Source organism: Pelobates fuscus, chromosome 1, assembly GCF_036172605.1.
Source record: "Pelobates fuscus isolate aPelFus1 chromosome 1, aPelFus1.pri, whole genome shotgun sequence".
Taxonomy (NCBI): domain Eukaryota; kingdom Metazoa; phylum Chordata; class Amphibia; order Anura; family Pelobatidae; genus Pelobates; species Pelobates fuscus.
In genome coordinates, this window is record NC_086317.1 from 213,706,261 (window position 1) to 213,728,477 (window position 22,217).

At 41.6% G+C, this 22,217-nt stretch overlaps 1 protein-coding gene across 3 annotated transcripts in view; it reads left to right on the forward strand.

The window, feature by feature from the left end:
- Nucleotides 1–22,217, forward strand: part of CSF3R (colony stimulating factor 3 receptor) — a 61,494-nt gene that overhangs the window by 23,802 nt on the left and 15,475 nt on the right. For all 3 annotated transcript variants that reach the window (XM_063454582.1, XM_063454600.1, XM_063454592.1), the window contains exons 4-7: nt 1,230–1,353; nt 6,677–6,861; nt 10,655–10,806; nt 19,194–19,347. In XM_063454582.1, the coding sequence (XP_063310652.1) occupies nt 1,230–1,353; nt 6,677–6,861; nt 10,655–10,806; nt 19,194–19,347 (615 nt within the window). The remainder of the gene's footprint in view (nt 1–1,229; nt 1,354–6,676; nt 6,862–10,654; nt 10,807–19,193; nt 19,348–22,217) is intronic.

Below are 22,217 nucleotides of genomic sequence, written 5' to 3' on the forward strand. Positions count from 1 at the left end.
GCTCATTGGTAGCGTTTGTTCGCGAGGTCTATGCGAACAAACGTACCGAACAGTGCTCTCCTGGTGTGCGCACAAATTGAAGCAGGCGTTCCACCTCGGAGTTCCAGACACTTGACGACCAAGTTCTGCTGACTGCTTTTGTGCTACAAGATGGCTGCCGTTTTCTTGGTTGTACGAACAGCGTCCACACAGAAAGAGCACTTACATATTGGGGTCACTTTGTATTTAATGAGCCATGGGGGTCATGTTCGGTACTTTTTAATATCGAATGGGAGGGACAAAGTTAGAGACAAAGTTTATACCAGTTTCCCGGGTGGGGAATGAGCACAGCAAAAGGAGAGCAAAAATAGGAGTTTTGTCACATTGCCATTTAATGTTAATTCACTGGTTAAGGTTAAGGACCCATCAAGAGCCGTATGATATGTAGGGATGGGTGCTATTCTTGTAATTTGATCATGGGGAAATATTTGAACCAAGTAAATGTCAGAATATGCTCTTTAGTACAGGAAAATATGTATTTAAAAATGTACTTCTCGATATTCTCGATATTACTAGATATATAAAGACTTTATTATTAGCCACATTTAATGGTTACATTTCCACTTTGACTTAAAGGGAATCTATAGCATAAGGAATACAAATCAGTATTCCTAACACCATAGAGCCCTCTGGTCCCCCCTCTCCATGTGGCCACACACCCAGGCCAGTAATGGGCAAAATGTCCCTCAGCACTGGGTTGTGGTTCCACCTCCTCTGATGTCAACCAATTGGGGGTCTAATGCGAATGCAAGGTGAGCGCCTCGCATCAGTAAGTTTTTTCACTGATGCTGGATGTCCTCATGCAGAGTGTGAGGACATCCAGTGTCAGTTAGGTGACCAAAAGTCTGGTGAAATCTCGGAAGAGCCTCTAGTGGCTGTCTGGTAGGCTGTCTCAGTGCTGCAATGTAAACATTGCAATATCTCAAAAACTGCAATGTTTTACATTGCAGAACTTGCGGTGACAGGGACATTGCACCCAGATCACTTCAATTAACTTAAGTGGTCTGAGTGCCTATAGTGTCCCTCTAAAGGAAAATGTGTTCAGATATTGTATCTGATTGAATTTTTTTTTGTAAACTCTTAGTATTGTATAGAAATCACCTTCCAGAAAATGACGTTATTTAGATGAGAAGCACGCAGTGTAAATATGTCCTTGTACTGTGTCTCAAATCTTTCTATTCACTTTCTAGACCCACCTTCTCCTCCCACCAACCTCTCCTGTCTGATGAATCTCTTTGATGACAAATTGAATTGTACATGGGAGCTCGGGAAAGACCCTCTCATTCAGACTAATGTCACTCTCTCGAGTATCAAGTAAGTAGTAAAGATGAATAAGTTATGAAATAAAATGCTTACTTCTGTTCAAGATTGCAAACTTCATGCTATCAGTTCATAGAAAAGAATTACTTTTGGTATACTTAAAATAATAAGAAAAAAATTACATGAAGTATGTAGAACACAAGTGTTTTTAGGGGGTTGGCCATAGCGGCTAAATCTCCATCTGTGGAGTACAAGGGAGTCCAGAGTTCTTCACAACCAATATAGGCATGGAGACGATTTATTATCCTTGGTGGTCTCAGGGCTAGGGGCGGACTGAGTACTCGGGCAAATCGGTCCTGTACCGAGGGCCAGATACTCTGGGGGGCCTGCCCGAGGTGAAGTGCAGTAATGGCTGAGCTGGGGAGTAAAACTATCTCCCCAGCCAGCCTGCGTGCAGTAAGGGGCCCGCACAGTTCTCCGTGGGCCCCTGCTGCTAAAAATATTTTCCCCCATGCAGGGCACACTGAAGGACAGCTAAGGGGCCTTCCCAAATACCCTCCTATGCTGCCCCTCAGTGTGCCTGGGTTGTTCTCAGGAAGTGACATCATCAGTCACAGTGCGGAGCTTCCTTAATCAGGTAGCATGTCATGATCCTGTGCCCTGGAGTGGTGAGGGACTTTCCAGGATAGGATTTCTGGACCACGAGGGAGGTAAGATTTAATTTTAATTTTATAATCTCCCCCATCACTGCCCTTATACCCCCTATACATTTACACTAACTACAACTCCTATCATCCCAAGCCACCATTTACAGCCCTTACACCCTCTGCAGCCCCTACCCCCTGCTCTCCCCTACAGCCCCTACCCCCTATTGTCCCCTGCAGCCTCTACCCCCTGCAGCCCCCACTACTGCCCTCATCACAGTCCTTATACCCCCAAACCCTATACATTTACACTAACTACAACTCCTATCATCCCAAGGCACCCTCTACAGCCCTTACACCCTCTCCAGCACCTACCCCCTGCTCTCCCCTGAAGCCCCCACCCCCTGCAGCTCATACCCCAGAGAGCAGGAGAACCTGCAGCCCATATCCCCTATTCTCCCCTTCAGCCTCTACCCCTGCTCCCTCTGCAACCCCTACCCCCTGCTCCCTCTGCAGCCCCGACCCCCGCTCTCCCCTGTAGCCCTTATCCCCTATTTTCCCCTGCAGCCTCTACCCCCTGCTCCCTCTGCAGACCATACCCCCTGCTCGCTCTGCACCCACTACACCCTCTTCAGCCCCTACCCCTGCTCTCCCCTGCAGCTCCTACCCCCTGCTCCCCTGCAGCCTCTTCTCCCGTCTCCCTCTGCACCTACTACACCCGTTGCAGGCCTTACCCCCTGCTCTCCCCTGCAGCCTCTAGCCCCTGCTCCCTCTGCACCCACTACATCCCCTGCAGTCCCTACCCCCTGCTCTCCCCTGCAGCCCCTACCCCCTGCTCTCTCCTGCAGCCCCTACCCTATATTCTCTCCTGCAGCCCCTGACCCCATGCTCTCCCTTGCAGCCTCTACCCCCTGCTCTCCCCTGCAGCCCCTACCCCCTGCTCTCTCCTGCAGCCCCTACCCTATATTCTCTCCTGCAGCCCCTGACCCCATGCTCTCCCTTGCAGCCTCTACCCCCTGCTCCCTCTGCATCCCCTACCCCCTGCTCCCTCTGCACCCACTACACCCTCTGCAGCCCCTGTCCCCTGCTCCCTCTGCACCCACTACACCCTCTGCAGCCCCTATCCCCTGCTCTCCCCTGCAGTCTCTACCCCCTGCTCCCTCTGCAACCCCTACCCCCTGCTCCCTCTGCACCCACTACACCCTCTGCGGTCCCTATCCACTGCTCACCCCTGCAGTCTATACCCCCTGCTCCCTCTGCAGCCCCTACCCCCTGCTCCCTCTGCAGCCCCTACCCCCTGTTCCCTCTGCAGCCCTACCCCCATGCTCCCTCTGCACCCACTACACCCTCTGCAGCCCCTATCCCCTGCTCTCTTGCAGCTCCTACACCCTGCTCTCTCTTGCAGCTCCTATTCCCCTATTCTCCCCTGCAGCCCCTATCCCCTGCTCTCCCCTGCAGTCTCTACCCCCTGCAGCCCCAACCCCCCTGCTCCCTCTGCACCCACGACACCCTCTGCAGCCCCTACCCATTGCTCTCTTGCAGCTTCTACCCCTGCTCTCTCTTGCAGCTCCTACCCCCTGCAGCTCCTACCCCCTATTCTCCCCTGCAGCCCCTACCCCCTGCAACTCCTATCTCTGCAGCCACTACCCCTTTCTCTCCCCTACAGCCCTTACCCCCTGCAGCCCCTACCCTATGCTCTCCCATGCAGACCCTAACCCCTGCTCCCCTGCAGCCTCTACCCATTGTGCATACAATCAAATACACAGTACACCTTCACCAGCATATATATTGGTCTGCTGGGGGCCCAGATGCTACTTTTTCCCAGGGGCCCAGGCCACTGTCAGTCGTCCCTGCTCAGGGCAGTTTAGTTTTTTTCCAATTTGACAATTTTTATTGCATGTACATGAGGAAGCAATATCATACATAGGAGGTTCCAGGCACATTTTATAGTAGATGCAGTTAGTTAATTTCAGGGTAACAATACATGCACAACAGTGTCTACATTGTTCCTAGCCATAATCTAGTTGGTTCATGCAGGATGACAAGCCTTTATGTATCGACAAAGCCGTGTCCCATCTTTTTCTCCTTAAGTTATAACCCAGGTCCCTTGTCAATGAATCCATGACAGGGCTCAGTGGGGATTTCTGTTCTTTATTTAATAACGAATAGATAGCGGAGGAGATCATCTCTCTCAAGGGTTTGAGTTTCAAGCACGTTTGCTCAAATGATGACAGAGCGTCTTGGATCACTTGGGTCCAATGTGTCATCCCTATCTTTGTCGTGTAAGATTTCAGCTGTAGATAGGAAAATAGTGCCCTGTTAGGCAGATCAAATTGGGTACGTATGTCATCGAAAGATAGTAGTTGGGTTCCCTTTGTAGATGTGATGTAAATGGGTGAGTCCATGTTCCTCCCATGTCTTATGTTGAAATGTGGAATTAGGTAGGCCATAGTATTCATTGGTCTTGCCAGGGATATGGGGCGGCATGTAGTTAATTTGCACATAGTTAAGTCCCAGGTTCGAAACAGTAGGAGTGTTGGTTTTTAGCAGATTGGGGAGTTTGGGTCTATAATATAGCATATGTACAGCGTTTATGAAGGGTATTGAGAATTGGAATTTTGTACAGCATCTAGAAATGACCAACTGAGGCAGTCAAAAGCCTTTTGACGCATATGTGAAGAACAAAAGGTCCCTGCTATTAAGTTGTTTGATGCTGTGCATAAGGTCAATAACTTTGCGGGTGTTATCCGACCCCTGCCTCCCCTAGGTGAATCACACTTGGTCTCCATGGACCAGTGATGGGAGAATCATATCAAGTCTCAACGCTTGGATCTTAGCATATAATTTGGTGTCTGTGTTCAGTAATGATGTGGAGCGGATGTTTTGGCATGTCATTGGGGGTTTCCCTGGCTTTGGGAGTGTTACTATATGCGCAAACAGTAGCTCCTGTGGTAAGGTAGCAGAGAGGGAAGCATGATTGAATGTTTGGGCTAAAACTGGTGCGAAGGTCTGAGAAAACATTTTGTTATATAGGTTAGGAAAGCCGGTAAAGTGGCTATGGTGTATGCTACTTCCTTGGGTGTGATTGGACCTTAAAGAATATCTTTCTGGGTTTGTGTTAAGCTAGGCAATTTTATGTCTCATAAATATTTAGTGATAGAGTCCACGGCTGGTTGTACAGTATGTGGGTCTCTCTGCATATTATAGAGTGATTCGTAGTATTTAGTGAATGTATTGCCAGTATCTTTTGGTAAAACCACTTTTTCACCAGAAGGTGTGTGGAAGCTAGTGGCAGTTTTAATTCACAAGATTTAAGCAATTTGCAGCCATTATGTTTTGACACCAGTTTATTTGTGAGATTTGCAGAAACCCTTGCATACTTACACAAAAATGATCTTTTGCAGCGGCTGAAAAGAAACAAAAAAACATTGAAAATCTAAATATTATCAGGTTCTAATTCGATTTAGTGGATAATGTTAGTCATTTTAGTATGACGGGCCCACTTTTCTGGTAATGGTAAAGACTATATGACATATTCAGTTTGTACTATGATTTAAATATCTAGAAAAGGCAGCAAACCCAAATCATCGTTGCCTTTCAAAATTCATTGCCTTTCAAAAAGACAACAAAATCACTGCAAAAAAGGTTTTCAATGTGCGTAAACATTGTCTAAATTGTCAGCCTTCGGTAGTGGCAATTGAATTCCAGGGTGGCTTTTTAAATAACTACCCCTTTTGCCCTATTACTAATGTACACTTGGTTTAGCATATTGTGAAATGTGGCCCTGTGGCTGGATGTGTTAAGCAATGTCATTGAACAATCTATGAAGAGGAAGTTGAAATTAAGATCTGTTGAAATAGGTGATGTGTTCATAAATGGAATGTTTTGTTGAAGCAAGGTAGAACCAGATTTAGGTAGAGTAGGCACCTGTGCACAGACATATGTCCTGCAGGGTTCGCCTTTTTTCAGCTCTTATAATGTGCCTTTTTGGAGCTTAGGTGGGTTGGTGGGGAGAGACAAGTACCATGAGCCTTGGAAAGTGTCCTCTGTAGTCCAGTACTATTAGCAGAGTTGTAGGAACAGTTATAGTTGGTATTAAACTCAGTGCTTTCCTTAGAACTTAGTGGTGGTTACATGGCATTCTCTCTTTATACCTAACCTTCATTGGCCAATCACAAAGTTTTAAATGTAAATTACTCTCAAAACCAGTACCGACAATGCTTGCCGTATAACTGTCCCTAATCAGATAGACAACCATTTTTTTGTTTTTAATGCATCTTTTTTAACTTGTAATCCACATTAGTTGTGAGACATGTGTAGTTACAAATATTCAATCTTTAATCACTTAAAACAACATAGTCTAAAACCATACATAAACATTACATATTGGACTCACAAGTGGAAAATCATAGATGTGACTGAAAATGCTCATAAAGAGATCCATGATACCTCCAATGGATAGTCAGCTTCTGTATCCTGTGGTCCACTTTATCCAGTGATCCTGCTGATAGAGGCTGATCTCTTTAATATTGTTAGAAGTCACGGTATAGCACAAGGGTAGCTCCCCTAAAACATGGCATGACTATGGACTTTTTGACTAGCTTTATCATTAAAATAGCTCAAAGCCTTTGTTGAGCAAAAGTTCTCAAAAATTTTTTTTACAAAAATGGAAAACCCAAACAAATAATAGCATTGCAATTATAATTATAACAGGCTCTCCTTCTATGTAACAGGGCCACATCAAAGTGTGAAGCTTCTCCTGAAGTGAAAGAATATATAATTCCCAAAGAGTACAAAACGTCAGCTCTTATCCCCCGTAAACAGTTTAACCTCTACAAGAAACTTGCAGTGAGTGTTACTGTGAAAAATGCACTGGGATCAGCGACCTCTACTATCTGCTTAGTGCCTGGACATGAAGGTAGGTTCTCAAATGTGCGTAATTTCCAAAGTATATTAAACAATGTTTAATATAAGGCCATTCATCTAATGACCTGTGTAAAATGGGGAATTCATTCTCGGGATGAAAATATAATTTTGCTCCTTTGTAACTAAAAGGTAAGACCACCTAAAGAAGTATATTATGGCACTAGAGAATAAGTGCAGATGCTGGCTGCAAAATTAATAAGGAGAATGGTAAATTGTAGTTATGAAGAAAGGATAACAAATTTAAATCTGTTTGTTTTAGAAAAATGTCACCTTTAGAGGGGATATGAGATAAAATTATATATATATATATATATATATATATATAGTCAATACAAACCATTGTTTGGAAGTCTTTAAATCTACCTTTGGGAGAGCTGGCATGGATCCTTTCCCTTGAGTCCAGTGTGGCTACTGTGACTGTCATCTTCTTGCTCTGCTCCCTCAAGTGCCATTTAGTAATGCAAGGGCCATAGTGACACCGCATTCCACCTCCTGCCATCACTGCATGGCGTGCAATAGAGCAGAACAAAAAGAGCACTTCCTCACTGATCGCCTACATTACACACAGCCACCCACCTCAGGGTGGCCTAAATTGGCCATCAGGCCAGCTTTTGAAACTCCCATTACAGCCGGAACACAGGTGGCCTGGTCACAGCGGTGTCTGTGCAAACTTTTGGGGGTGGCGTTTTTTTTCCGTTCCACTGGAAAGTGCCACCAGAGGCAAATGCCTTGTTAGTCTTTTGAAAGATACTACACTGAGTGTGTGCAAATTTGATTGGCAACTGAAACCGATCCAGGCTTTAAGCTCTGCCCATTGTCAAGTTTTGTCAATCTGACTGCTATACGTGAAGAAAAGTAGTTGTTATGTTTTAATGAAAACTATAATGCTCAGGAAATAAATAAAAAGAGATTCAGACAAAGGGAGCTTTATAGAAAGTAATTAGATAAAGTTTAATTTAGGTGACAGAGCAACTTTAACTTTCCATTCGAAGAAATAAATCTAAAAGGAAACTATTTTTTAATATCTCCAAATTTATTTGACCTGTGCATAAGGTGAAAAAACATCTCATCATAATTCTTTGCAATTTTGTGAAAAAGTGATGTGGTAGCGACTGTTTGTTTGCTGTCCTTTTAGCCTCATGATGCTGAATCAGTAACCAAACTCTCATTTGTGTTTTAAGAGCTAGTTAGTGTGGAAATGCTGATTAAACAACATCTCTAGTACCATAGCTTGTAAGTTTGTTTGTTTTTCAGAATCTTGTTGTGGCATTGTCGAAACTCAACAAAACCCACTAAGGATTCAATTCTAACCTTGTCAAAAAATATATGCTCTAAGCTATTGCAATTAACTACAGCAGCTAGCTATTTTTACAGGCTGGCCACCAATAACACCTTCTTGCAAATATTCCAACCACTTGCAGATTAGTGACCAGCTGATAAAGCACAGAAACACACTGTGATAGTGACAATGTATACAATGTGTTAAACATGATGTTGTGCTATTATTATTATTATCATTGCCATTTATATAGCGCCAACAGATTCCATAGCGCTTTACAATATTTTGAGAGGGGGGGATGTAACAATAAATAAGACAATTACAAGAAAACTTACAGGAATAATAGGTTGAAGAGGACCCTGCTCAAATGAGCTTACAGTCTATAGGAGGTGGGGTATTAGAAACATTAGGATAGGAAATATCAAGTAGGAGTGAAGCAGAGCTGGAGGAGAGAGCAAAGCACTATCCCATAGGAGAGCAAGAGACAGGTATGTAAGGGAGAGATTACTCTGGGAGGCCTAGGGCTATGCCAGGTAATATATAAATGGAAAGTTTGTTTATTTCTACTGTATGAATTGTTATTTAAATGATACATGCACTTTACTCATAAAAGGGATACTTTTCTGTTCTATGTCATGTAACTGGCCTATGGTTTATTATGCTTTGATATGTACTTTAGGTTTACCTTCAGGTTTTAAGTTTATTATGCTTTGATATGTACTTTAGGTTTTCCTTAGAGCCATACCTAACTGCCAGGGTGGATTAACATAGGGGCTGATGGAGTTGCAGCTCCAGGCCCATGCCCATGGAATAGGCTCTTTGATTTAAATAGATTTTTACTTTTTTTAATTTAATTAAATTTTTTACACAGTACTCTTAGGGTTGCCACTTGGCCGGTATTTATTTGAGGCTGCCTGGCCGGTGCTGATATTGCAGTAATACCGGCAATACAAATGCTGGTATTTTTTTCAGTATAAAAAGAGAATTCTCTGCAGGGAGAGAGGCAAGGATAGGAAGTTACAGCATATATCTGCATCTCTCTACTCACTGATCTGCGGCGGAGCAGTAACTCAGCACAGAGAGTCCAGGCAGGAGCTCCCAGCCTGCAGAGACAGCCTACAGCTCAGGGAATTGAGTGATGGGGTAAACAGTGAGACATGGGGACACAAAGACACTAGGGGATACTGTGAGACATGGGGGACACAGGGAGACATGGGGACACAGGGAGACATCTGGGGACGCTTTGACACTTGGGGACTCACACACATAGGGACAATGAGACATAGGGACAATGAGACATTGGGACACTGGGAGACCTGGGAACACTGAAGCACTAGGGACACTGGAAGACATGGGGACACAGACACTTGGGGACACAGACACACATGGGAACACAGAGATATGGGGACACTGAGACACTAGGGACACAATGCCCCCAAGTGTCTCAGTGTCCCCATGTCTCTCAGCCAGTGTCCCTGGTGTCTCAGTGTCCACATGTCTCTCAGTGTCCCTAGTGTCTCAGTGTTCCCATGTGTCCCAGTGTCCCTAGTGTCTGTGTGCCCATATCTCCCAATGTCCCTAGTGTTTCAGTGTCCCCATGTCTCTCAGTATCCCCTAGTGACATGGGGACACAGAGACATGGGGACACTGGGAGACATGGGGCACTGAGACACTGTGATACATAGGGACACTGTGATACATAGTGTCAGTGTGCCCCTTTGTCCCCAAATCTCCCAGTGTCCTCAAGTGTCTGTGTCCTCATGTCTCACTAGTGGTTCTGCGCCTGCAGAACTTCGGGACTGGAGGACCGGCCGTGTCCCCAGCCCTGCATCAACTGCTAGGCTGCAAGTCAGACCTGCCTCGGCTAACGCCTCCGGAGCGCCTGTAGTGCCTCTGTCCCTTTTCCACCGATGGCTCTGTGATTTGGGTGAGTGTGGGGCCCATTTAACTTGTCTGGGTCGGGGTAATGGAGGCTTCAAGTCGGCCGTTTGATGGGAGCTCCTGGTGCTTGCGACTTCTCCGCATGGCGGTCAAGCTCCGCCCCCCTTGTTTCCCCTTTTGCTCAAAAATACTGATGTCAATGACTTTGATCTTTGGGAGTGGTAATACAGTGCACTTTAAAGATGACTATGGATCTACACCACAAATAAACCATTGCAGTGTCCATAAAGCACTGCTTATGGGGATTTGAACTATGATTTTACATTATTTAATATTTTTACTCTCTATTAATTTTCTGGTTGGGGGGAGGGTTGTATTTTAATGCACTATTTACAAAATGCATTCAAAAAGAAAGCTTCAACCCTGTACTGGAATGTACATTTTAGTGTGTGTAAGGCAGTGTGCTAATCAAGTATTTCCTGGGGAACATAGCTGAATTGTAGAAAGTTTGTAGTTCAACTTTTGTAGCCAAAAAAAGTATAATTTAATTCTTCCCTGTGTAAATATGATGCATTATAAAATGTCAGTATCTTTTTTTTCTCAGCCTGCATTTTTTTTATTTCAGTCAAGCTAGACCCTCCAGTTATCGAGGAAGCAACAGCGTCTGTTCCTGGCTGTGTTAAATTACAGTGGAGAAATGGCAAGACAGGTTTTTACATTGTAGAACAGACATACCAACTGCGCTACAGAAAAGAATATGAGAAAAAATGGACAGAGGTAAGTGACTATATTTAGTATATAGATAATGATTAATGAATTATGTGTTAAAAAAGATTATGCAATACAGGAACCTTAAATATCCTTATTATGTTTCAGGAAGTGTTTAGAATGGCTGTGCAAGTCACATGCAGCGAGGTGTGACTAGGGCTGTATAAAGAAGTGAGTTAACTCTTAAATGACAGAGAATTGAGCAGTGAGATTGCATGGGGTATGATCTGTACACCACAACTGCTTCATTAAGCTAAAGTTGTTTTGGTGTAGGGGAACAAAACTGGCAATTAAATTAGTTAAGGGAAAGCTGTCTGCTCATTGTGCAAATGCTCTTGCTGCTTCAGTCTCTCTAACACTGTGGCATGTCCCCTTTCTTCTACATTTACTCCATCCACCTTTTCTCTGACCCAGAATCCATACCAGGACCTTCTGCCTGCTAATAAAGAGAGGAGTGGACAAGTGAGTGCTAGGGGAACAGTCCCCAGAAAGCATAGTGCATGTGCATCTTTAGACACCTCTGTGTCAAGCTCAGGGTGCTGTCTCCATAGTGCGCCCTTAATTGGCCAGCCTGCATGATTGTCAGGCAGCCTGACGACATTCATACTTAAAATCACCTATCTCAGCAAACAAATATGGAGATTCAGTTCCACCATATGGCCACATTGTGTCAATTCTACCACTACTTCACAGAACCCCAATATCGGTGGTTCCTATACTAATTCCAACGTGGGAGACAAATTAAATGGTGCTAGTGCTACATAAGCTAAAGTGACACTTCCCAGTTTTATCTGGACTATCACTACGCTATTCTTAAAAATACACAAAAACAGTTTGCGACAATCTCGCCGTAGCTAGCATATGTTAAAGCATCAAGACATATACAGTTACAAAAAAATCGTAATGTGTTCACCTACTCGCATTATGTAATTGTTAAATGTAACGCTGTCAACTACAAATAAAGAATTTTAAAAAATTAGCTAGTGTATTTTAATAATCTGTTGTAAAAGCATTCTAAAAATGCAAAATTAATGTGAAAAACCACAATTGAAAAAAAAACAGTGTCAAAACTAAACAATTGAAGTGATAGTGCTTTTATGTATATTCTGACAATGCATATCGTATATCTGCTCTGTACCAAATCAAAATTATAATTAAAGGGACATTACTATCCAAAACCTCCTTAAACTTGAACTTTTCTGTAGTCACCTCCAAAGGGGCACCTGAAGCAGGGGGTCTAGGCTCCAAACTTACATAGTAAAAACAAAAAGGGAATTGGGAATTCCCTTTTTTGTTTTTACTATGCATTCACGCCAGACTGAACTTCCAATTCTTTGCACTCTTTCTTTCTATCCACCCCATTTGGCAGTGCTGGTTACGTGTTTCGCATCAGTGGGCCACCGTTTTACCCCGCCCATCGACGTCCTGCTTCACCAGATGCTGATGTTATTAGGTATTGGTTTGCTTGAGAAATGAAAGCAAGATTAACATAGGGTATGTGTTTTCTTATAGCTACATCCTGTGAGTTTTCCTCAAGGCACCACTTCCGTAAGGTACATGATGCTTTGGATGACTTGCTTAGTGTTTTCTGTTGAGTCGACAGGGCCAATGTTCTTTTTATCCGGCCCTGACCAAGTACCTTTGAAAAGTGGACGTAAAGAAAGGAAACTAATAGCTGTCTGAATGAGATGATTGTGCAGATTAGAGTAGCATACATTGGTTGCCCCCTTATGATCAAAGAGGACATATAGTTTTTACAGGTTTTAAGTTATGTTTAATGTTGTCGGACCTACTTGAGATAGTTTCACCCTCACAGTATTGTAACATGGATATACTAGGAATCAACATAAACCATATATTTTTATACTTGATAAAAGAACTGAATGTTTAAAACTCTGCAGCTTAATGAGTTACCCCAACCAAAACACAGTGTTTTAAGAAAACATTGATTTTGGTCAGAGTAAACCTTCCTTTGCTGGTCCCTCCCTCAGCCCCTAAAAAAAGAAAACTTACTTTGGTTCAACTGCTTAGTCCAAATTTTCTCTGCAGCCCAATCCTCCAGCACTGACATTTCTCCCCCTTACATGAGAGCGACAGATATCGGGAAGTGTGGGATGAGGGGAAGATACGGGGACAGCGATCAGTGCTGCCATTGGGTGACTTTTGCCAACGTGCTGTGCGTGCTGGCATCAGATGCCACATATGCACAAAAGTGACAGCCCAAAGCTCTTGTTCCAGACTGGCTAATGATGCCTCAATGATGTAGCCGGAGGTGGAGTTACACCTCCTTCAAAAGAGTGGTCAACCCCTTAAGGACACAACTTCTGGAATAAAAGGGAATCATGACGGAATATATCCGTCATGTGTCCTTAAGGGGTACTCTGTATGTGCAGCGTTTCATAAAGAAACACTGCAAATACAGACCTCAGAGAAATCAGTGAAGTGGTCATAGTGCTTGAAGTAACCCTTTAACCTTATGGGTGGAAACCAAAGTGAAATAATTCTCTTTAACTGTATATTGTTTAATGTTATATTTCTCCTGCAGGCTGCCTTGCAAACCTGTTCTCAGACCCGCTTTCTCAACCCCTTTTTTTTTTTTTTGCTGCCTCTGCTTTCTAATGCAATGTTATGTTCTATACTAAGTTATGAAAAATAGGCAAAACCTTAAAATAGCACTGTTTAGACATCCAAACACTTCACAGCATATGGTAGTTTCATGGATTTTATGTAGTTAGTATTTTTAGTTATTCACACAAAATATTTATTTATAGAAAATCAAAGTAAATGTAATTAAAAACGGGTGATTCGGGGGGCGGAGCCAACTGCCGAACCGACTGGTCGCAACTGCAGAGAGCTCCCGGCGAAACCGGCCTAAAACGACTATAATCTCGAATATATCACCCCCCAAAGCAGGCAAGTTGCCCATATACGACGCAGCAATGGGCAGGAAGAATAAAAAACCCAAGCAAGACTTACCCCGGCCGGGCACCAGTATCGGAGACCTTTGGCGGCGAGCGCATGGCGCACCAGAGCCTGACATGGCCGCCTACATGGACGGCTTTGAGGACTCGGACGAACTGCTCTCCGAGCCAGAGGAGCTATGCCCACCCGCAGTGGCACCGGAGAAGCCTAATACGAAGCCTCACGCACAGCCAGACACAGCCCCGGTCACAAAAGCTGAAATGAAGGAGCTGCTGGCGGAGCTTCGCCGGAACATCCAGGAAGATGTGGCAGGCATGCGAAGAGACATTAAGGGTCTTACAGACCGCGTGGCCACCGTGGAGCAAGACTCCCATGCGCACACAAGACAACTGTCCTCACTCCAGCTGGAGATGAAATCGCTGCAACAGCAGCACATGAAGATGGCACAGGCCATGGCAACAATGGAGGATTTGCGACGTGCCCAGAACATCAAGGTCAGAGGGGTCGCTGAATCAATCCCAGACTCTGAACTTCCCCACCTCATGAGGCGCCTGGTGAGTAAAATACTCCCCCCGAAGCAGGCCAAGGGTGTAGGCCTTGACGGCGCATTTAGAATCCCTAAACCACTAACAGCACCATCAGCAGCAACCAGGGACTTAATTGTTAAATTCCAAAAGCGACAGGACAAAGAAGCGGTAATGGCCGCCATTAGAAACATCACGCCGCTCGTCTTTGAGGACATGACCCTCTCTTTTTACACTGACTTATCTAGAGGGACTATGGCCTGGAGATCCACCCTTAGGCCTTTCACCGCCCTACTCCGGGAACGTGACATCAAATACCGGTGGCGCTCACCCCAAAAACTTCAAGTGCTCCAGGGAGATACCACACACCTAATAGCAGATTTGAAAGAGGCAGAGGCCCATCTACCCGCCCTGGGCCTTCCGGCGGACTCAATGAAGCAGCACCGCACAACTTTCAAGCCACACAAGTGGAATCCAGCTACCTCCGAGACCTTTGTCCCAGGTGGACCCACCCACGCTGCACAGACTGTAGCCACCACCTGAATGCTTCCGTAGGGGACGACTAAACCTTACCGGCTAATCACACCTTAGCCTCTTCGCCGCTCTATGTGGACTCTTATTATATTTACTTGTATTACATGTGTATATTCTTAGGTTTAACTATATGTATAGGGGACGCAAACTAAGTTCATACCCGACATAGGGGTTCCCGCCTTTTAGGGGCGACACTGAGGCCGCTAACCAACTCTTGATTACCCTTACCCTTGACTAACACCTAGACCTTCCGGGCCATTTAGACGGCAGACACACGCTCCATTTCGACCACACGACTCCGGTTTCGGCCATAGGGGCCCAATCGGACAACTTGTACGCCCAACCACACACGCGGGATGCAGGCACAGGGGTTGCCCAGACGCACACCCTACACCCCAACACGCAACCAGAATACCCCCTCACATATACCATGTACGCACCCCGTGGGGTTCCCCGCGACTTTACTATGCCCCTCACACGACTCTCTAGTTATAAACTCTACATCCCGGTATATCCCTTGAAGGGATTCCCAACCATAACGGCACACAGGGACTCACGATTCCGCTCGGAGGAGTGAGACCACGTATGACTCTATTAACCCACTTGTGACCTTACAGACAGATCTCCTTGGCTTACACGCAGGGCATCTCTGTGCCCACAGAAAACAGAAAAGTGAATACGCAACGTAGGCTAAATCTAGCAAATGATATCTACTGTTTATTATGCCAGGGACTACTTATATATTGTTTTTAATTTAAGTAAATGTTCAGTCGTCAGGCTACTGTTACGTTACAACCTGTGCATACATAGCGTGAATGTGACCGCGCATCAGATTTGGCACTGAAACCGTATGCATACGTAAATATTTGCCGGCTTCTCTTACTCAATAGATATATTCTGTGTATTTTTTTTTTCTTTTTATACATTTATTAACCAGATATTACCTTACATTTCTTACACGTACTATGTCTGGCTGATACACGTCAACCCCGGTTTGTTAGTACGATATTTACTTATTAATTAATTTTATTTTATTTATTTTTTATTTTTCCAGTTAAAGATCCTTGCAACACTGTCGATGCCAAATGGTCGGAGCACTCTAACCTAGTATAAATAAGGTATTCTAGCCTGCATAAGTCTCCGGCCGAGCTACCACAAACCGGCCTCTACTTGATATCGACTTCCTGCAGCCCCATACCACACCGAATAGTCTAACAATACAGAGAGCCTCAGGAGTTATTCTAGGCTGCAACCCTTACTTTAGACTTGCATCGCAGACCATGGCAAAATTAGTTCCCCAGCTGTCGCTGCTGAATGTGCCAATTGGATCTTTTCTTTAGCTTCTCTGTACGGTTCAATCTTTTTTAATTTATGTTATCTACTGTAAGTGTTGGATTGTTTAAGCTCAATAATATTATAAAACTGTGCAATGCCATACATGCCACTGTTCTAACTACTGTGACAGATTACGCTGTTGTGGCGTCATTGAATTGAATTGATATGTTACCACCTGCACACCAAAATAAAGAATTTAAAAAAGAAAAAAAAAAAAAAACGGGTGATTCATTTTCTCCAGCAATGCATGTTTCCGATGTGGCTTTCATATCGTCTTGGGTCACATGAAATGAACCAATAATCTAAAATATGGTTTGAAACCTGTGTATTTTCAACTTTTGTTGATCAATGAAATTTATTTTTTAAAATTCTTGATTTAAGGTTTCTCAGAGTGGTTGAATACAAGATGACTTAAAGGGATTCTATGTGTTAGGAATAGAAAGTTGTATTCTTAACACTGCAGAGCCCTCTGACAACCTTTCTCCCTCGTGCCTACCTCTCCAATACATAAGGGTTTTTTAAAAAAAAATGTATTTACTCAATTTCAGCACCGATGTCCCTCTGCACTGGATCCACTCTGACGTCATCCAATGGGGGGAACCTAACGCGCATGCATTGTGAGCGTTGCATGTGCATTAGGGCCTCCCCATAGGAAAGCATTGCATCAATGTTTCCTATGGGGTTTTCACTGGTGCTAGATGTGCTCATGCAAAACGTGAAGACATTTAGCGTCAGATAGGCCACACAGAGCCCCGTAAACTCCCTAAAGCATCTCTAGTGGCTGTCTGGTAGACAGCTACTATAGACAGTCTTAGTACTGAAAATCTAAACGTTGCAGATTCTCAAAAATTGAAATGGTTTACATTGTAGGATTAAGTGGGACAGGGATATTGCACCAAGACCACATCAGTGAGATGAAGTTGTCTGGGTGCCTATAGGGTCCCTCTAAGAAATTAAGAAGACAGCCATACAACATTTTAAAGTTACAAACACAAAGCGATGATAACACAAATCATGCCTAATAGCTAGGTGCCTATGAGTAAAAATGAAAAGAAAACAAAGTAGGGGGGGTAAAAAAATAGTTCAATGTAAAATTCATACTCCACGAGGCAAGCAAGGACCCAAAAATACAAAACACAGGCATGGGATATACATCATTTCCATAAAAATTTCCTCAAGTGTCATTAATGATGAACATAGCAATGATCAATATTATTATTAGCATGTATATTGCACCAACATATTCCAAACAGCTTTACAATTATAAAATGGAAATAACAACCAGTAAATGTCCTACAAGAATTAGCATAGACATTAGCATAGACAAGAAATTAAGAAGACAGTCTACATTAAATATTTAAGACTGTTTTAATACCTAATGTGAAACAAACTGTCCACGAAAGGGAGTTGGGAACATCACTTAAGTGATAGTTTTTAATATCCTGCTGAATATAGTTAGAGCTTATTATTTTACATAATCATTCGGCATAGATTTACTTGCTTTGGTTAAAGTAACCTGCGTGCCTTCTTGTTCCGTCCCTGCCACCACGCTTAATTTCATTTCAGACAACAAGGGAAGTAAGTATTGCAAAACCCTTGTTGAAAGTCTGGAAATATCACAATTGCATTGTTTCGGGGTTGTGTTATCCCGTCTAACTAGCCCACTTGGTCCGATCACACAGGAGAGCTACTCTAGCTCAAATTGCTAAAAAACGTAATGCCTACCATGATAGAAAAGTGTCAGAACACACAGTGCATGGAGTTTGCTGCGTATAAGGCTATAAAACCGCAGACCGGTCAGAGTGCCTTCTGTGGGGAAATGAGCATCAGAACTGGACAATGGAGCAATGGAAGAAAGTTGCATGTTCTGATGAATACATTTTTCTTTTAGATCAAGTGGATGGCCTGGTGCGTTTGCGTTGTTTACCTGGGGAAGCAATGGCAGCAGGATGCGCTGTGGGAATAAGGCAGGTCACCAGGGGCAGTCTCATGCTCTGGGCAAGGTTCTGCTGGAAAACCTTGGGTCCTGGCATTCATGTGGATGTTATTTGGACATGTACCACCTACCTTGAGATTGTTACAGACCATGTACACCCCTTCATGGCAATAATGTTCCCTAATGGCAATGGCCGCTTTCAGCGGCATAATGTACATGCAAAAAAAGTTCAGGAATGGTTTGAGGAGCATGACAAAGAGTTCAATATGTTGCCTTGGCTTCCAAATTCCTCAGATCTCAATCCAATTGAGCATCTGTGGGAAGTGCTGAAACAATAAATCCAATCCATGGAGGCCTCACCTCGCAGCTTGCAGGACTTACGGGATATGCTGCTAAACTAATGTATTGATGACAGATACCACAGGACATGTTCAGAGGTGATATGGAGTGCATGCTGCAATTCAGCAGCATTGACAGCATGAGGAGGACCTACACAATATTACACAGTTGGTTTTAATATTGTGAACGATCAATGTATGCAGGAAGATATAAACAGGAAAAATCAAGAACTAAAACTAGTGAACATAAAGATTAAAAAAAAAAAAAAAACACACTAAATGATCCTGATGTAATTAGCCCTAAAAAGCAATTTCTACTTGATGATTTTCAGCATCTGGAAATGGAAATCACATAATCTCTACTGCTACACAATATCTGTCCAGATTGACCTAGGGGACACATTTTTCGGAGTTATTAAAAACTAAAAAGAACTATAAAAAAAAAAAAAAAGTTAAATCTTATAGGGTTATATACTAAAGTGATAACTTAAGGAATTCTAAGTGGATTCAAAGTGAACTTCAAATTTTAGACTAAAATAGCCCAACTGCAATTCTTTTTTTTAAATTTAAAATTAAGAATTCCAGAAAATTCTCACTTTAGTTAAAAAAAAACAACAACAAAAACGTTTGTCTGCAGACAAACAACACCTCTCATATTATATCAGACTAAGACACTAGGGACACAATGTCCCCAAGTGTCTCAGTGTCCCCATGTCTCCCAGTGTCCCTAGTGTCTGTGTCCCCATGTAAAAAATTATTTGATATATTTTGTATTGATATAATAAGGTCTTAACGTTTCCATTTTAGCCTGCAGATTTGGGCAGTGGTTTGAATGAAACAAGTATCTGTGGCATCTTGTCTGCTACCAAGTATCATTTCCAGTTACGAAGTATCCGGGCCTCTAAAACTGGAGTGTGGAGTGAGTGGGGACATGAGAGAACAATAACAACTTCGGAATCAGGTTAGTATATCAACTTTGATGATCACTGGATGTAAACTATTTTGTATATGACTGCCTTATGACTAACTTTATTATCATCATTCTATCTAATTTTCACAAGTGCAGCCTACATAAACACATACAAAAGAGGGACACTTTATTTTAGGGGTGTCGGTAAGGTATTGTTAGGGGTTAGGGGGTTTATGCAGCTTAAATGTAAATTAGAACAAGAACAATGTATTTTATTCACACAGACTGATTTCTAAACATATTTATTATATTTTAAAGGCGCAATACTGTGAATATTATTGATGTGGAGCTCTGGTATAAATTCAGACACACCCAGAATACTGCGCTCCTACAAAAGAGACATTGGGGGTAGAAAAGAGGGACAGAAACTATGCAAACAGGGCTATTCACTATAGCGAGAATTGTCAGGAATTCAAATTGAATTTGAAATTAAAGGCCAAAGTAGCTGAACTTGAAGCACAGCTGATTTGGAGATTTTTTTCCAGTTTGGCTATTTTGACCTTAAATTTTAACCTCGCTTTGATTTCATTCTCACTTTAGTGAATCTAAAATTAATAATTAATGAACACACACATTTTTGATGAGTTACAGTAACAATGTAATATGTGAGGAAAATGGTTGTTAAACAGTGCCACTATCAACCTGTGTAGGTCATCTAACCACAGAAAACAGTGTATCAAACCAATAATACAAAGATGAGAGTACACACAATAAATTAATATATGTAATAAGCACATGCAGTTTTACCACAAGCTTGGCAATAAAATTTACCTAAAATACATACAAATAGATAGAGCATAGTGTAAGAGATTTTAAACAAACAAATTGGTCCCACTTGCATGATGCTGAGCCACTTTTTAGTAGGTTTAGACAATAGAGCCTTTTAATGGAAGTAAGGTGGCTGTTGCTGAGATCAAATACTGGACTTTCCACTGGATACTAAAATCTTACACTCAGATTTTAATAAAACAAAATGAGTAAGCAAAATGAAAGTAACTTTAAAATTTATTAAAACAAAAAAAGAACATAAACAGATCTCAATATAAAACAAAAAACACCAGAACCACACTGACATGTTTCAACATAAAAATGTCTTTATCAAAGTGCTCATTTCTTCCATTTCAGCATTTTTTCCCCATTTTTTTAAGAAACACTAGTCACCAAAACAACTTTAGCTAAATAAAGCCATTTTTTTGTAAAGATCATGCCCTTGCAGTCTAACTGCTCAATTCTCTGACATTTAGGAGTTAAATTGATTTGTTTATGCTGCCCTACTCACACCTCCATCTATGTGACTTACACAGCCTTACTAAAAACGTCCTGTAAAGAGTCATCTAAAGTGTATTCTTCCTTTATTGCAAATACTGTTTAATTTAGAATTTCCTATCTCCTGCTCTGTCAGTAGCTTGCTAGACTCTCCACGAGCCTCATGTATGTAATTAACCCCTTAACGCTGTTACAGTGTTCTATGCCGTCCCCATTATATTGGGCTTTAAAGCCGTTGTGGTGGCATGGAACACAGTAATGACTTTCTACCCCAGGAGCTCTGCGGTACTTACCTCCACCGTGATCCGCTTTGGAAGGACTGCCTGACAGTCCAGGCAGCCCTCCCCGGCAAATTTAGGCCCCTGGGGGCCATGTGATCGCTCTCAAAGAGCGACCACATGGCCCCAATAGCTGGCTGTGGATCTGCCAGCAGGGGGACTGTCTGGGCTTTCAAGTAATGTAAAAAAATATATTATTAAACATGTTAAAATAAAATAAATGTGCATATATAAATATAAAATACATATACTGTATGTGTATTATATATATATAATATATACATATATATGCAACGTCATATGCAGTGTATTTTAATCTTAATATAAGTAGATATATTAGTATTAAAATACACTTAGAAGAAAGTTACATATATATAAGATATATATATATTTGATATTAATATATATATATATATATATATATATATATATATACACACGTATAATTACAATAATAAATAAATGTTTTTTTTAAATGAAAATAAATTATATATACAAATGTAACTTCATTCTAACTGTATTTTGTTATATATATATATATATATATATATATATATATACATATATTGGTAACACAATACACTTAGAATGACATTCCATATATATCTATGTATAAAATACAAATAACCGTAATACTAATATATGTACTAATATTAAAATATATATTTGCTGTTTAGCAGATAGGAGAGTGCGCTGGATCTTGTGTATTGTTTATTTTATTTATATATATATATATATATATATATATATATATATATATATATATATATATATATATATATTTTAATATTAGTACATATATTAGTATTACAATACACTTAGACTTAAGTTACACATATATATAAGATATATATATATATATATACACACGTATAATTATAATAATAAATAAAATAAAATAAAAAACATTTTTTAAATGAAAATAAATTATATATACATATGTAATTTCATTCTAACTTTATTTTGTTATTCATTTTATATATATATATATTGGTAACAAAATACACTTAGTATTGACATTCTATATATCTATCTATAAAATACAAATAACCGTAAATATATATATATAATTACATAAATGATTACATAAGTATACACGTAGAATTTAAATACATATATAAGTATATTCAAATTCTATGTGTATATTTAAGTAATCTTTTAACATAATTATGTGATTTTATTAATAAAAAAATTGGATTGACGTGCCTGACAACCCAGGTAGAAGGTACAGAGAATTTAATTTGCAAACACTATATTTAACCCTGTAACTTTCCAAGACACCATAAAACCTGTACATGGGGGGTACTGTTTTACTCA